The sequence below is a fragment of the Pseudorca crassidens genome, chromosome 13, assembly GCF_039906515.1.
Source record: "Pseudorca crassidens isolate mPseCra1 chromosome 13, mPseCra1.hap1, whole genome shotgun sequence".
NCBI lineage: Eukaryota > Metazoa > Chordata > Mammalia > Artiodactyla > Delphinidae > Pseudorca > Pseudorca crassidens.
This window is the reverse complement of record NC_090308.1, coordinates 19099252-19113846: the sequence shown is the minus strand read 5'-3', so window position 1 is coordinate 19113846 and position 14595 is coordinate 19099252. Positions and strand designations below refer to the sequence as shown.

Genomic DNA, 14595 nt, shown 5'->3' with positions numbered 1-14595 from the left:
TCAGTTATAATACCCTGAACGAAACTGTGGGCTAGGAAGCTAATTGCTTAAATATTGTCTATTACTACTGTATTATCAATTGGAGTATAAGAAAATTGGTAATAAAACCTTTTCTGGAGTGGCAAGAACTCCCCACGAACAGCCTGTGGGTGGCAGCAGGCCTGCCTGAGCCTCAGCAATGGATATAGGATGGAGGTGACAGTCCTTCTGTCCAGGCTGCTGAGCTTCAAAGCCCAGTCAGAAATCTTCCTGAGTTTTACTACTGCATCCTGGCAGCACACTTCATGTTGACGGTGATAGAAATGTCTTTCCACTGGAGAAAAGTGGAGCCAGTGGATTTCTTCTGTCTGAGGGGGTATCTGGATCTATACAGAGGAGAAAAAAGAAGATTTCACCTGGAAATTTAACTTTCTACCAAAATTCTGCTTTTCTTCTTTTTTTTTTTTCCTAATACCCTTAATCAATAAAAACTTATCCTACTGACTTGGTCAATCACATCTTTCTTTGCAGACCTCCACAGTATCTTGGCAATAAAGCTGTAGAGGAGCTGAGGATTCTTCTTGCAGTAAGGGCGATAGAGAAGTCGAACCCACCAGTGTTTGACACAGTAAGGTTCAATACCAAGAAAGACCACTAACCCAAAAAGATCTGAAAAGAAAGAAAAAAAGCACATTGAGAATACAGACGGTGCCCAACTTACAATGGTTCGACTTACAATTTTTTGACTTTACCATGGTGCAAAAGCGAACATTGTTAATTAATAAATCATCAAATCTGATTTATCTCTATCAGTCTAGCATAGTGGATCTCAACTGAGGTGGAGGTGGAGGGGTGCGATTTTGCCCACTGGAGACATTTGGCCGTGTCTGGAGACATTTGTGGGTGTCACAATTGCAAGAATGCTACCAGCATCTAGAGGGTAAAAGCTCAATATCCAAAATGCCCAGAACAGCTCCCCCCAAAAATGAACTATCTGTCCCTAAACGTCAATGGGGCTAAGGTGAAGAAACCCTGGTCTAACACAAAAAGAAAACAAATGAGACTTCTACTTCCAAATACAACATAGTAAGTCACGTCAGGCTAACATTCCCACTGCAACAACTACAAAAAGAACAGATATATTACAAGAGTCATAGTGTTAAAGATATCAGCGAATCATGGAAGCAAAGATGAAAGATAAACTAAATTTCTAGAAATTTGGGAAAGGCTATTTTTTAAGGTAACTTGGGCATGAGAAAACTTTTGGGGGTGATTATGTTGACTGCGGAAATAAACTCACAGGTAAATACATATGTCAAAAATTTATAAATTTTACATTTTAAATATTTACAGTTTCATTATATGTCATTTATACCTCAATAAAGGTGTTAAAAAAATTAATAAAAAATTTGTTGAATGGTGACAAGTGTTCAAAACACCTACCAACATCTTATTCAACCAAAATAAACTAACTACCCAGGGAACTGAGGAATTATTGCTTATACTTTTCAATATTAAAATCAGAAAAAAGTAACTTTGATAGTCATTTTCTTTTTTCTATACCTTCTCAGCTAACTTTTGAGCTGAGTGATATCTTATAAACACCTAAATATCATAATTGGGCAGTTTCCAATGTAACAGCAGACCACTAAATTTGGCCTTTTAATTAGACTGATATTACTCTATAAATATGTTTCGCAATGTAACTTACTAAAATTACACAGGTATTTTAATATATACCTAAAATCTTCCTAAAAAACTCTTTCCCCCTAAAAATAATCATCAAAAAAAATTGTTTTTCACATCATTGTAATGGATGGACGTTGATATTTTTATTTTAGCAGAATGATAAGTTATTCTGCTAGAAACAAACAATATATGAAAATTTGAATTTTCAGAATGATAAATTTTGAGGATGAATATTTGCCACAGGACTCCAAAAATATTTATATTTTATAATTAACTGCATTTTAATGACAGCTTTTCAGGAAATTTATTATGTAAAACAACATTTACTTAAATCTTTAGTTTTAAATATTTGCAACTTGAACAAAAGTTTTAAAAATGCAGTCTATGTTCTATGGAAAAAATAAGTTATATGAATGAGATTAATGTAGAAGCATGAGTTATACTGTGTGAGCGGGAGGTCCTTATTTTTATAGACACAGCCAAGTGAAATTAATTCCTTTTTCCTCTCTCTCTGGCTCTTTCCCTCTTTCTTTCTTGTCAGGTTCTTCCTGTTTTCTACTCACCGTTTGGAACTTTGAGTTCAATTCAGACCTATGTCTACACTGTTCAAGCACGCACAGTAACTGCTCAAATTAGGACAATGGGACTACTCACCATATACCTATCCTCATATATGCAAACAAATATCGCTTGATTCCATTTAAAAAGGTTAAGTGTTTGAAACTATTAGGAGTCAAATATAAATACATATATAATCACTTAAGTAAGGATTTCAGCAAAAGTTAAACATAAAATACTTCTTGTTCAAAAAAATTAAGCTTTTCAAATATATGCAATATGTGAGAAAACCATACATTACCCTCCAATCCTCTCTGTACTGGAGTGCCACTGATGCACCAGCGGTTAATCCCACTTAAGCGCTGAGCCATTTCTGCAGCCTGATGGGAGAGAAATATTAAATAAAAAAGAAAAGAAAAAAGACACAGGAAAAACTCAAAAGTCAGGAATATGTTTACTTATGAAAATAGCCCATGTCAAGCTACGTTTCAGGTCAGATGCATCTGCGCTTATTGAACACTTATCACACTCAATATTGAATGTCATATTCAACGGGCTATCTTCTAGTGCAGTGGTTCTCATTAGCAGGAGGCTGTCATGTGTCCTTCCAAAGAGGAAAGGTAGTTCAAGTATGTGTAGAATGAAAATACCCACTGAATGACTGATACATTCCCTTGACCACCCCATTCTCCAGATGTGAACCACTATGCTAATAGACATGATTTATAAATTCAATTCAGGTTATAGACTGGCCAAAGACAGAATAAAGACATACAACAAAGTCTGAATAAAAATTCTGTCCTCTAAAGTAGTATTTTTCTATTACCATTTGGTCTCTCTGATCAAAAAACTGCCAAAGTTATCAGAGGCTATATGATGAGCCTTCCACATAGCAGAAGTGCTTATAAAAGTCCCTAAATACTTTGATCTGCATCACACAAAAACTGCCATCTTATTCAAATATACATGTGCATTGCATTTAGAGCAATGATTCACAGATTACCAAACTAATTCCTAAGGATTATATAGTTCATACACAGAGAAAAGCAAATGTTGAGTGTTTAAAGGCAAACTTTTGGCCAATGTCAATGCTGTGGGTTAACTACACTTAAACTATTACATTTTCTATGGACAGTTTCCTCCAATCCCTTTCCCTTTTCTCTTCCCCAGCCCTCAGAAGGTTCTGCAGAAATTCTCACTTTTACAGTAGGACATTCAACCATCTGAGCTTCATCAAGGCAAATTCTCCACCACTCCACAGCTACAAGGGGGCTCGGAATGGCCATATAGCGCTTCTGGTTCCTTAAGCGACGCCCATCCTCACTATTGCTGTGTGGGATATCTACATAGTTTAGTTCTGAACGAAGGACATCATAAGTAATGATGACTATATCCTGTTCTGCCAAAAAATGAGGCTGTAAAAAACCATCTTTCTTCACTCCTTGATATACCTAGGAAATAATCAGCATAGATACAGTTATTGCAGAAAGGCACATCAAAGATACTGAAACAGTCATTTATTTATACACTTACTGAGCCCTTTCTATTTGTTTAGAACCAAACGTGCTATAAGATACATCCTATACCTGTCTAGAGAAAGATGCATTTTAGTGTGTAAGACTAATAAGTAATGTGAATGCAACAGTAAATGTGAAGGCTCACAGTGGAAAGACCAATTCTATGGCTAAGAAAGTAAATTCAGAGAGAAATTCAAATTTGCGGTAGATCTTGAAGTACATTGAGGAGTCCTCACAGGTGGAGAAAAAGGGAAAAGGACTTACAGGTAGGTGGGTAGATGGAATAGCTTGTACAAAAGTACAATGGTGTGAAAAAGTAGAACAATAAGCGCTATTATTTACTGAATGCCTTTTATATTTCAGACACCATGCAAAGTTTTATCTCCTACTTTCAACAACAATCCTGTTAGTTGTTATTATTTCGATCCCACACGTAAGAAACATGTAGTGACTTGCTCCAAACTGGTAGAGTCAAGATTCAAACCAAGGTTTGAATCTACCTACCCTACAGAACAGAGCTCCTCAGTGGCAAAGATGGTCTTTTACATATTACTGTACTCTCCATGCCTATCATAGTGGCTGAAATCCAGAAAACATACATAACATTTGTGTGGAAAGAAGAACAAAGAGAGTAAAGAAAACTAACAGTAGTGAACAACAACATTAAATGACCACTTACTATGTGCCAGCACTTTATCAAATCATTTAATCTTCACAAAAAGTCTGTGAGGGGGTACTACTTTCAGAACTTAGCACAATTCCTGGCACATAATAGGTACTCAATAAATATCTGTTGAATGAGTAAATCCTTATTTTACAGATGGGGTAACTGAGGCTTCAGAGGAAGATTCTGGAGCTAAAAGTTGAAAGATCATACAAGTTCATACTATTACACAATGCTGCCTTTGAATTGCATTTCTCTCAGAGTATAAACGCTTATACAAAGACTTTTTCATTTATACGATCAAGATTTTTTTCAAAAGCTTTCATCTTTCCATCCAAAGTGCTTTAACTTCTGATGTCAGAAAAGAATAAACAGTCTATGGTTCTATTTCTTATTCTCAATTTCCTCTTCAAGTTCTGATTTAATATTATTATTATCTCATTCAGTTAATTTTGGGGATAAAAAACAAAGTGACAAAGATTATAAAAATTATCATGGGGCTTCCCTGGTGGCGCAGTGGTTTAGAGTCTGCCTGCTGATGCAGGAGACATGGGTTCGTGCCCCAGTCCGGGAGGATCCCACATGCCGCGGAGCGGCTGTGCCCGTGAGCCATGGCCGCTGGGCCTGCACGTCCGGAGCCTGTGCTCCGCAACGGGAGAAGCCACAACAGTGAGAGGCCCGCATACCTCAAAAAAAAAAAAAAAAATATCATGGAGTGAAAATTTACATTTTCCTATCCCTTTAAAGAGTCCAAACTACCTTACCAAGACCCGAAGAGATGATGACCTCACATGTCTATTGATTTCATCCACCCACTGATGACAGATGGAACTAGGGGAGATGATCAGTGTTGCTCTTGTTGATACTGGCTCCATCGCAACAAGGCAGTGGGGGCAGTAGAAAGGTTTAATCTTCAGATTCTTCTCTTCATAATTCACACATTTTGCATGCTGCCACAAGTGGCATTTCAGGCACTGAACACGAGGCTTACGGTCTACCTGGTCAACTTCACCACATATGCACTCAAAGTGATAACTGGAGGAATTATAGGGACCCATGATATTAGAATGTGGCATGTCATGACCAACAGGATTTAGAGATTCAGCTTGGTCCTTTGCTGCATGTTTTTGCTTGACTTCAAAGACACATGTACTTTCAGATGTGGTAACATCAGTAACTGCAGAGTCACCGGTAGCTGGACAGCGATCCTGTGAGTTGAGATTGATGTTAAGCTGACTTTTTTCCTTTTTTGTGGATGGAACAACAGGCTTTTTCCTCAATTTACTACGATTTCTCCTGGCCTTATAGTAATAATAGTAAGGATCATCATCATCATCAGAGGTGTTTGATGGCAAGTATTCGGAATCTGTGTCCTTGCTCCCTGGTTTTCTGGATTCTTTCTGAATTTTCCTTGGACTCCCCACAACCTATGAAAAATATTATTTATTTAATTTATTTCAACAGAGTGACATATCTGAAATTAAATGCCCAACTTCATGTGCTTTACATAAAAATCTAGTAGCCAGTCTTTGTTACCCCTTCCCTGAGGAGAATCACTCTTGATCAGTGGCTTTCAAGTTGCTCTAAGAACTCCCCTCCCTGATTTCCCCTCCAAAAGCAAAAGAAAGCTCTATTGCTATATCATTAAGATTTGGAGTGAACAAAAGTTAGAAAGATAAAGGGAGCTACTAATTTTGGCATCAACTTCTTATAATTTACAATCTGCCTAAATCAATAAAAAACGGGTAGTTTATAATATATAAATATACAAACTAGGGCAATTATACAAATACCAAGTATTAAAATACAGCATTTAAACAAAGTGAAAATTAATCTACTAGTTACTGCAATTAGCAAATAAGTTCCTTCTTTCTTTCTCCTTTCTAACTGTGTACCCTCCTGCAATTATTTATTGAATGCCAATTCTGTGCCAGGCATCATGTTAGATGCTGGGGATATATATATGAGGAATATTTAGCTCCTGGTCTCAAAGGGGTCTGTTGGAAAAGACAGAACAGTAAAAAATAAAATGACGCCATAGGAATGCATAAGAGGGTTATATAACCCAGAGGGGCTGCGATGGGGAGGTAGGTGCCAGCAATAGCTTCCTAGAAGTGATGTCACAGTCAAGGTTGAACAGAGGAATGAATGACATTAACATGGAATGACTGGCATTAACTGAAGGAGATTTTCTTTTTTGGGTAGCAGAAGGATTATTAAAAGCACAGAAGTTCATTGCAGTCTTCTAACCTAGCTGGGGAGAAACTGGTGGAGACTCCCTGCTCTAGGAAATGAACTTTTTGGTCTGCCATTTCTTTCACAGTAGCTAAGCTGGTAACTCTACATTCTAAATTGTTGTCATTAGTCTTTTCTTGATTTATGTTTGCCAATTTGTAACTATTTTCTTAAAAGCAAACTGACCTTATTGGCCACAAAGCAGCAGTTTTATTAAAAAAAATAAACATTTTATAAGGTGATGACATGGGAAAAATAAAAACTTATATAAAAGATTCATTGTATATAAAGAGCTATGCAAATGTAAGGTATCAATATTTTTATAAAGTATGGAACATGCTTTTTAAACTGCTGACAACATGAGGGTAAGAAAAGTTATCTTAAATTATAATATGCTTAACAAACTAATTTTATAATTCACTCAATAAATATTTATTGAGTACCTGACATATGTCACGCACTCTTCTCCAGGCTTAATGGTGACCAAAATAAAGTTGCTACTCTGACGGAACTTATATTCAGGAAGTAGAAAACATATGCCTCAGCCGTAAGCATTTTTCCTAATGTTTGTTTTTTTATCATCAGACTGTAAGAGCTTCAGACAGGTGGGGTCTGTCAACTTATTCTGTAAAGCATCACATAAAGCTACTTAATAAATGCTCTGTTACCTGCTTTTTTGTTTTATCATGTATATCCTCTTCCTTGTAATTCTTTCCCAGTGTAAAAGTACCAGAAAAACCGTGGCCTTTGATCTGTTTCACAAGACCTTCAAAAATTAAACATTTCAGCATCCTTTTCAGAAGACTCCTGTTCCGTTGAACATCATATCTATATATAGAACTGACATACTTGTAGATGGAAAGAATGGAAACTCCTTTTTTTCCATTCATTTCTTTAACAGCTGTCAGGATCATCACACGTGTAGCTAAATGCAAAAGGATATGCTAACTCAGTCAAGACAATTAAAATGAAAAGAAAACTCAGTTAATCTTAATGTGTACCGAGGACCAAGTTAAGAAGAAAATAAATCAAAGATTTATTAAAGATATGTTGTCTGTACATCATCATTTTGAAGAATATGTAATAAAAATTTATCTCAATAATTAAGAAATAAATTACTGTAATGGAATAATTTAAGGAACAATTACATTAATTTGTTAATCTTACAAATCAACTATCATTTAAAACTACATATTAAAAAAAAAACTTCTCACAGTTATTTACATAAATGCTACTACCATTAGCAAGGGAAACATTCATTTGCTAGCAGAATCTGAAGTAGCTACTCTTTATCAAAGCCTGATTTAAACTGTAAGCTAAAGAAATTTAAATGTTACAAATTAAGCAAAAAAACTGTCTGGACCAAGTCAAACCAAAGAATAAATGTTTATTTTTGTTAAGATAATATGCCTTGTAACTGAACTTTTATGCAAAGTATAAATAACTGTAGAAACAATTATTCATAACAATTACAAGATATCTCTATATAATAAGAACCAGAACAAAGATCACTGTAAAAAGGTGTTACCTTTAAGAGATTTCATACTTACGGGGGCACTGAACTTTTTCTTTTGGTTCAAATTCCATATTCTGGGTTTCTGTGTTTTTTACACTTCCTCCAGAATTATGTGATGGAATGAAATAATTCACCACTTTTCCCTGATATAAACAACATTAAGTAGTCACACAGTGTTTTGCTTTCAGTATTCTGAGTTGCTTAATAAGACAAACCCTCCTTCTATTAAGGAGATGCAAAAGAGTTATAATAAATTATGAAAGAAAGGGCTAAATATGTTATGCACACATATAAACCTTATTTTTTATTTCAGAGTTTACAGCTAGCCATCACTTTTTAAAATTGTACATGTTATCTTAAATTACCTAAATTTTAAGTGTGAAACTTCTGAAATTAACTTTTCAAGTCCTGTTTAAAATAGTAATAACCCACTGAATTTGTAATAATACTCAAAATAACTTAAAATTAACACAGCTAATGAACAGAAAATATCCAAAGGAAGTTACCGATAGTTAAAACTGAATACTCCAACTCATTTTCTACAAAGGAAATAGACATTCCCTACTCTAACCCTTACTCAAATCTGAAAGGCTAATTTTGCAAACTTTACACTATTAAAAGATCACATAACCACTAAGGTTGTGAGCATGGTGGGCCCTACAGGTAATTACAGTTATGCCTTTAACTAGTGGCCTCATTTCGGCAGGATTAAATGGGCTGATTTCAGATTCCATTATTGGAAAATATGAACTGTGAGCTATATTTGCCTCACTGAAGTTTTTTCTTTTTCTTATAAACTCTAAAATTTGCATTTTTAAACACAATTGTATTTTGGAATAAAGACTCAGAGTTTGTTTCATCTAGCAATCTAATTACTAAGCTGTTTATCCTGTAACAAAGTTCTAATTATTGATATTTGACTCTAAGATTTACATATCTGAGATTTGCACAGTTTTTGAAAAATAACTCTCAAAAATATTTAGCAGTAATACGGAGACGTGAAGTAGTGACAAAACATTTGAGGAAGTAATAAAACTTTCCTAAGGGAATTTCTCTGCCAGCTAGAAGGAAGCTTGGTAAGTGACAGCATGTCGCCTTCCTAGTTGGTCAATATCACTTTAAAAAAACCCCTCCAGGTCACAAACATCCCATTTTCTGTGCCTACTTGAAGTTAACTAACAACTAATATAAATCATTAATTGCAGAGTAAACTGAAAGTGTTGACTTAAGTGCCAAGCAAATGTTCGATATATGATGCTTTTGGAGAACATATGTCCCCGCTTTCCCAAGCCCTATAGTACTCCTACTACCTCAGGAAGAGTGAGAGCATCTTGTTTGACATCTTGTCGAGTATGTGTCAGAATCAGAGCCAAAACCTCTACTGTCTTTCCCAGACCCATCTCATCTGCTAAGATTCCACCAAGCAACTGTGGCCCAGCATTTGGGTACTCACGGATGATGCTAAGGAAAAGACAAGAAAAACACATCATAGGAATACAAATAAAAATTACACTGTTCCTAAAGAGAACTGGGAGAAATGCATAGAAGGCTAAGCTTTTAAAAATTATATTTTAGGTTGCAACAATTATAATCCCTAGATCATGAACAATTATAATCCCTAGATCTTATCCCTAGATAAGAACTGTGATCAAAAAACTGCCTGAGCTGACAACTAAAGTCTGCAGAAACAGAATTGGTACTGTCATCATTTTTCTCTTCTATAAATAAAAGGAAGCATGTCTGCCTTCTTTCTGTGACCTTTATGAATCTGTGAATAAAAAATTAAGAATGGCAATAACTACTGATTCACTAGTCATATTTAATGATTCCTAAAACTCTTTTGTAATAGAAATTAACAAATTTAATGAACTGGCCCATAATAAGATGACATTTTTACCTAAAATTATCATCTCTTTAAATACCAATAACTATGCATATTAAGTCTATTATACTGCATTTATCTACTGAAAAATTACAAGTGCTATTAATTCTATGTCTATCTATAAAAATGTCTAATGAGACCTGGACTTAGTATTCCTTCTTGAGGTACTGCTGAGGCTGAAGACTTACGCTACCAATCTCATACAGGTTTTTGTAATATTTATTTTTACTATCGTTTTGCCTTACCAGCCTGTATATGGATTGTAGTAGAGTTTCAAACCCTCAGATGTAACGATTTCTCGCCATAGGAAGTGCAGGGCATTTTCTAAAGAAAAATATAATCATAAGAACAAGTTTGTTTGTTTTCCTTTCTGCCAGATAATCACATTAAAATAAAAGTAAGTTAACAGTCAGGACACCCTGGAAAGGCACATACACATGGGAAAAAGGCTAGGACTCGTCTCATTCTTTTCTTCAGATATTATTCTTTAGCTTCCTTTGCTTTGGGCACCAATATGTTCCATATAAACAAGTGATAAGACAGAAAAAGTTTAGCAAATTACAGAGGATTAACAGGAAAAGAAAACTAATACATATAACCAAGTCTTACCCAATAAAGGAAAGTAGCTTATCTTTTATAAATCCTTCAAGAAGTTACCTGATGTCTTTAAATAACTCAACAGATATACGATACTGGACTAATACATTAACGTAAATCAGACCTAACCTTTTATATGGGTCTGAGTCAGAGGAAAGGCTTAACTGAGGAAATAATATCTAAAACTATAACACTGAAGTACTGAGTTTATTTCAGCCAGAATCGTCCACTAACCCTTCCCTTAATATTCTAAGTTGTACAAACCAACTGCTAAGTAGGAAGTATGGCTCCACTCACCAGTGAAATGGTAAGTCACTTTTTGTTACTTTCTTTAGGGATTAATAGATGAAGTAGGAATACAGACATATAGGTTTTATAAAATGAAAAAAATTAAAAGATAAAAAGCTTTAATTTACGGGAACCAAGGGAACAGAAAAACTACTAAATGATACATGGGATTTAATCAACAAAATCCAGCCTGTGGACAAAAAACAATGAATCACTGACACATGCAGCACGGATGAACCTCGAAAACATTATGTTGAAAGAGGCCAACTCCTTCCATCCGAGTGTACACATTTTATCATTCCGTTTGTTTCAAAAACAGGCAAAACTGGGCTTCCCTGGTGGCGCAGTGGTTGAGAGTCCGCCTGCCGATGCAGGGGACACGGGTTCGTGCCCCGGTACGGGAAGATCCCACATGCTGCGGAGCGGCTGCGCCCGTGAGCCATGGCCGTTGAGCCTGCGCGTCCGGAGCCTGTCGCTCCACAACAGGAGAGGCCACAATAGTGAGAGGCCCGCGTACCGCAAAAAAAAAAACACCAAAAAAAACAAAAACAAAAACAAAAAAAACAGGCAAAACTAATTTACGGTGATAGTGGTTGCCTCCCGAAGGGGTTGCAGTAGGAGAACTGACTGGGCAATTATAGAACTTGCTGGGGTGATGGAAATACTTTGTCAGCCCTGTATGATAGAAATATTAAAAGAAACAGGTAAAATTAATTTTAATAGTTGTTTTCATTTAGCCCAATATAATCAAAATATTATCATTTCAATATGCAATCAATATAAAAATTAGTAGTGAGATATTTCACATTCTTTTTTTGGTACTATTTGAAATCTAGTATATATTTTAAACCTATTGCACATAATTTGGACAACCACATTTCAAGTCTCAAGAGGCATGTGTGGCCAGTGGCTACATTTGAAAAAGTCTGGTTCTATGTCTTAACTGAGTTGCTGGTTTCACAGATGCATAGATTCATCAAAACTTATCAAACTGTGCCCTTAAGGTCTGTGCATTTTACTGTATGTAAGTTACACCTTAATCAAATTCCTTAGTTGAAAAAAATTATTTCATTTTGGAGAAAAAATAATCCAGTCTGTGGTAAACTCTACAGAGCTAACCATTCCTTAAACAAATATACAAAAAAAATACAAGAGAGGGGAGATAGAACCTATGGACTAAAAGAAACTTAAGAGACAGCAACTAATTCCAATATATGGATGTTATTTGGTTTCAGATTTGAACAAACTATAAGAAGGAGAAATAGAGAGAAGGGAGGGAAGGAAGGGAGAGAGATTTGGTGATATTAAGGAATTATTGGGTTTTAAAATGCATTATACATATATTTATATCTGTTTAAAAGATCCTTTATCTTTTAATGAAATAAACCGAAATATTAACAGAAGAAATGATACAATATGTGGGATTATTATTTCAAAATAATTCAAAATATTGGGGGAGGAGGAGGAAGAAGAAATAATATTGGCTATGAACGGATATTTCCAAAATAAAAAGTTAAAAAAATAAAGTTTGTTGGATAAAAAAGTGGGAGAAATAAGAGCTATTCATCACTGATTAAAATAAATCTATACAGGAAGAGTGAGAAATAGTTAACACTTTACTTCCTAGAGTCATGTAAAAATCTCATCTTGTGCCCATGCCTTTAAAGACAATGATAAAGAAGTGGCACAAATGACTCCCATAAATCTACTACTTTTTCGAAAACACTTATTAGATGGTGTTTCATTTTATTATTTATTTTGTGGAGTAAAGAAAATAAATGCAAACCTAGGAAAATTAGGTTAGTCACACATTGTCTCCCACTTTTGTAAATTTGCTTTCTGTCCCTAACATTCATGATTAAATTGTAAAGCCTTTTACATATATTAGGAAGATTCCATCTGGTCAGGTTACAAAAGCAATTCTTAGTTGGAAAGGCATATAAAAAATTTCTTGGTTTTTAAAAATTCCAATCAAGGCAGCCTTTACTTTGGCTGAAAAAATCAGTTTGAACTTTTATGGATGAGGGAACTCATATATGAATTTCTCTAGATTTCAGTTTTGAAGGATTTCTTAGAAAATAATTTTGTTCATAGTAGCACCCATTCTATCCTATGTTTTCAATATGATTTGTTTACTGATCGATTTCCCCCTACCCTCTCTCTCATATAATCCCTCTGATCAATTTGCCTTTCTTTAAGCATCTTATACTTGCCACTAGCAGGGGTGCTTTTGAAATGCTCTTGTTGTAGCATCCAATTTACAGCCTCTCTTTGGTATGGTCTCAACACAGGAGTCAGTGCAGGATGCTGGACATCCACTTGGATGCATGGAGTTTCTTGTTGATGTGTTTTCTTCACAAAGTGATAGAGTTCATCAATGTCCTGTCCCTCTGGCTCACTCTCTGAATCTTCCTCATCCTCTTCCAACACATCTGTATATCCAAGAACAAATGTACTCAAAAACAATCCCATCCACATTTATAACTATAAGCAATTCTTATTTCAAGAACATACCATGCATTCTTCCACTTCTGGGGCCTTTCTTAGTATGTTTTTTGACTGATCAAAAATTTATCCAACCATCCTTCAAGAAAATTCAACTGATACTTTTTCCACGACATTTTCTTTTGTTTTCCCTGGTCAGAATTAATATTCTCTTCTGTGTTCATGCAATACTCTTATACTTTGGATATAGTAATATATTGCAATCTGTCTGGTAATACAATCATTTGTGTGTATTCATCCCTTCCCCACTGAACTGTAATGCTCTTTGAGAGCAAAGGCTGTCTTTTGTTTTTATAGTTCCTCAGAGCAGCTAGCACGTGCCTTGCGCGTTGTAGATGTTTAATAAACATCTGAGGAACTGAATGTGAATATCTTTTGCAGTTTGTAAAAGGATCATTTATTTCACTTTTACATCTTAACATAAAAAAAATCCATACGCAATTTTTCTATGTCTAATAAGACAAGGATTCCCATTCTATTTCTTATGCTAAAAAGGATAGGTATTTGGTAGCAGCACCAGCAGCCAATCAGGAGATTAAGGGCTTAAGCCATCAACACAAATTCGTAAGAATTTCAGACTCATTTGTTGGGCACAATTGCCCTGTGGAAGAAGATTCATGCCTACAACATGAAAAAAAAAATTCAAACTCTTGAACAAACTTACAAACCCTATTAACTAAAGCTAATGATTTATTAGTGAAAGGTTTCAAATAGGCCTACACACATTTATAGAACAGGCCTCATATGCCCTAAAATAAAAACTGTACCATAAAATAATTTACTATTTTCAATAAAAATTATGTCATATTAAGATTTTCAAAAGTTTACAATTAATGTGTGGTTATATGCTTAGTTATTTCAGACTGTTAGTATAGGTGTATACTCCAGTATTAGTAACTAAATTTGAAGTTTTCCTTTAAAATCCTTGAAGTTTTCCTTTGAAAAGTTCAAATTTTATTATTTTTAAAAGGCAGAATAATGGAATTCTTATAACTTTAAAAATTCTAGGTGTACTTAAAAGCATTCCTTCCAATTTTAAGTCTTTAACATGCAAAATGATTTACTATTATTAGTTATCATGAAGCTTTGCAAAGAATGTACTGCAGAAACAATTCAATAACCAAGCTCAGAAACGGATTTCCCAAATATTCCAGTATAAAAATGT

The 14595-nt window shown here is 34.9% G+C and overlaps 1 protein-coding gene across 5 annotated transcripts in view; it reads right to left on the bottom strand.

The window, feature by feature from the left end:
- SHPRH (SNF2 histone linker PHD RING helicase) overlaps positions 1-14595 on the bottom strand; it is an 81449-nt gene that overhangs the window by 53183 nt on the left and 13671 nt on the right. For all 5 annotated transcript variants that reach the window (XR_010933641.1, XR_010933642.1, XM_067701843.1 and 2 more), the window contains exons 4-13: positions 13139-13357; positions 10286-10364; positions 9469-9619; positions 8193-8301; positions 7311-7567; positions 5172-5834; positions 3426-3677; positions 2528-2606; positions 485-648; positions 109-365 (exon numbers count right to left, since the gene is read on the bottom strand). Coding sequence is in view for 3 of the 5 variants with exons in the window: in XM_067701843.1 (XP_067557944.1) it covers positions 109-365; positions 485-648; positions 2528-2606; positions 3426-3677; positions 5172-5834; positions 7311-7567; positions 8193-8301; positions 9469-9619; positions 10286-10364; positions 13139-13357 (2230 nt within the window). In the remaining 2 variants the exon portion in view is untranslated. The remainder of the gene's footprint in view (positions 1-108; positions 366-484; positions 649-2527; positions 2607-3425; positions 3678-5171; positions 5835-7310; positions 7568-8192; positions 8302-9468; positions 9620-10285; positions 10365-13138; positions 13358-14595) is intronic.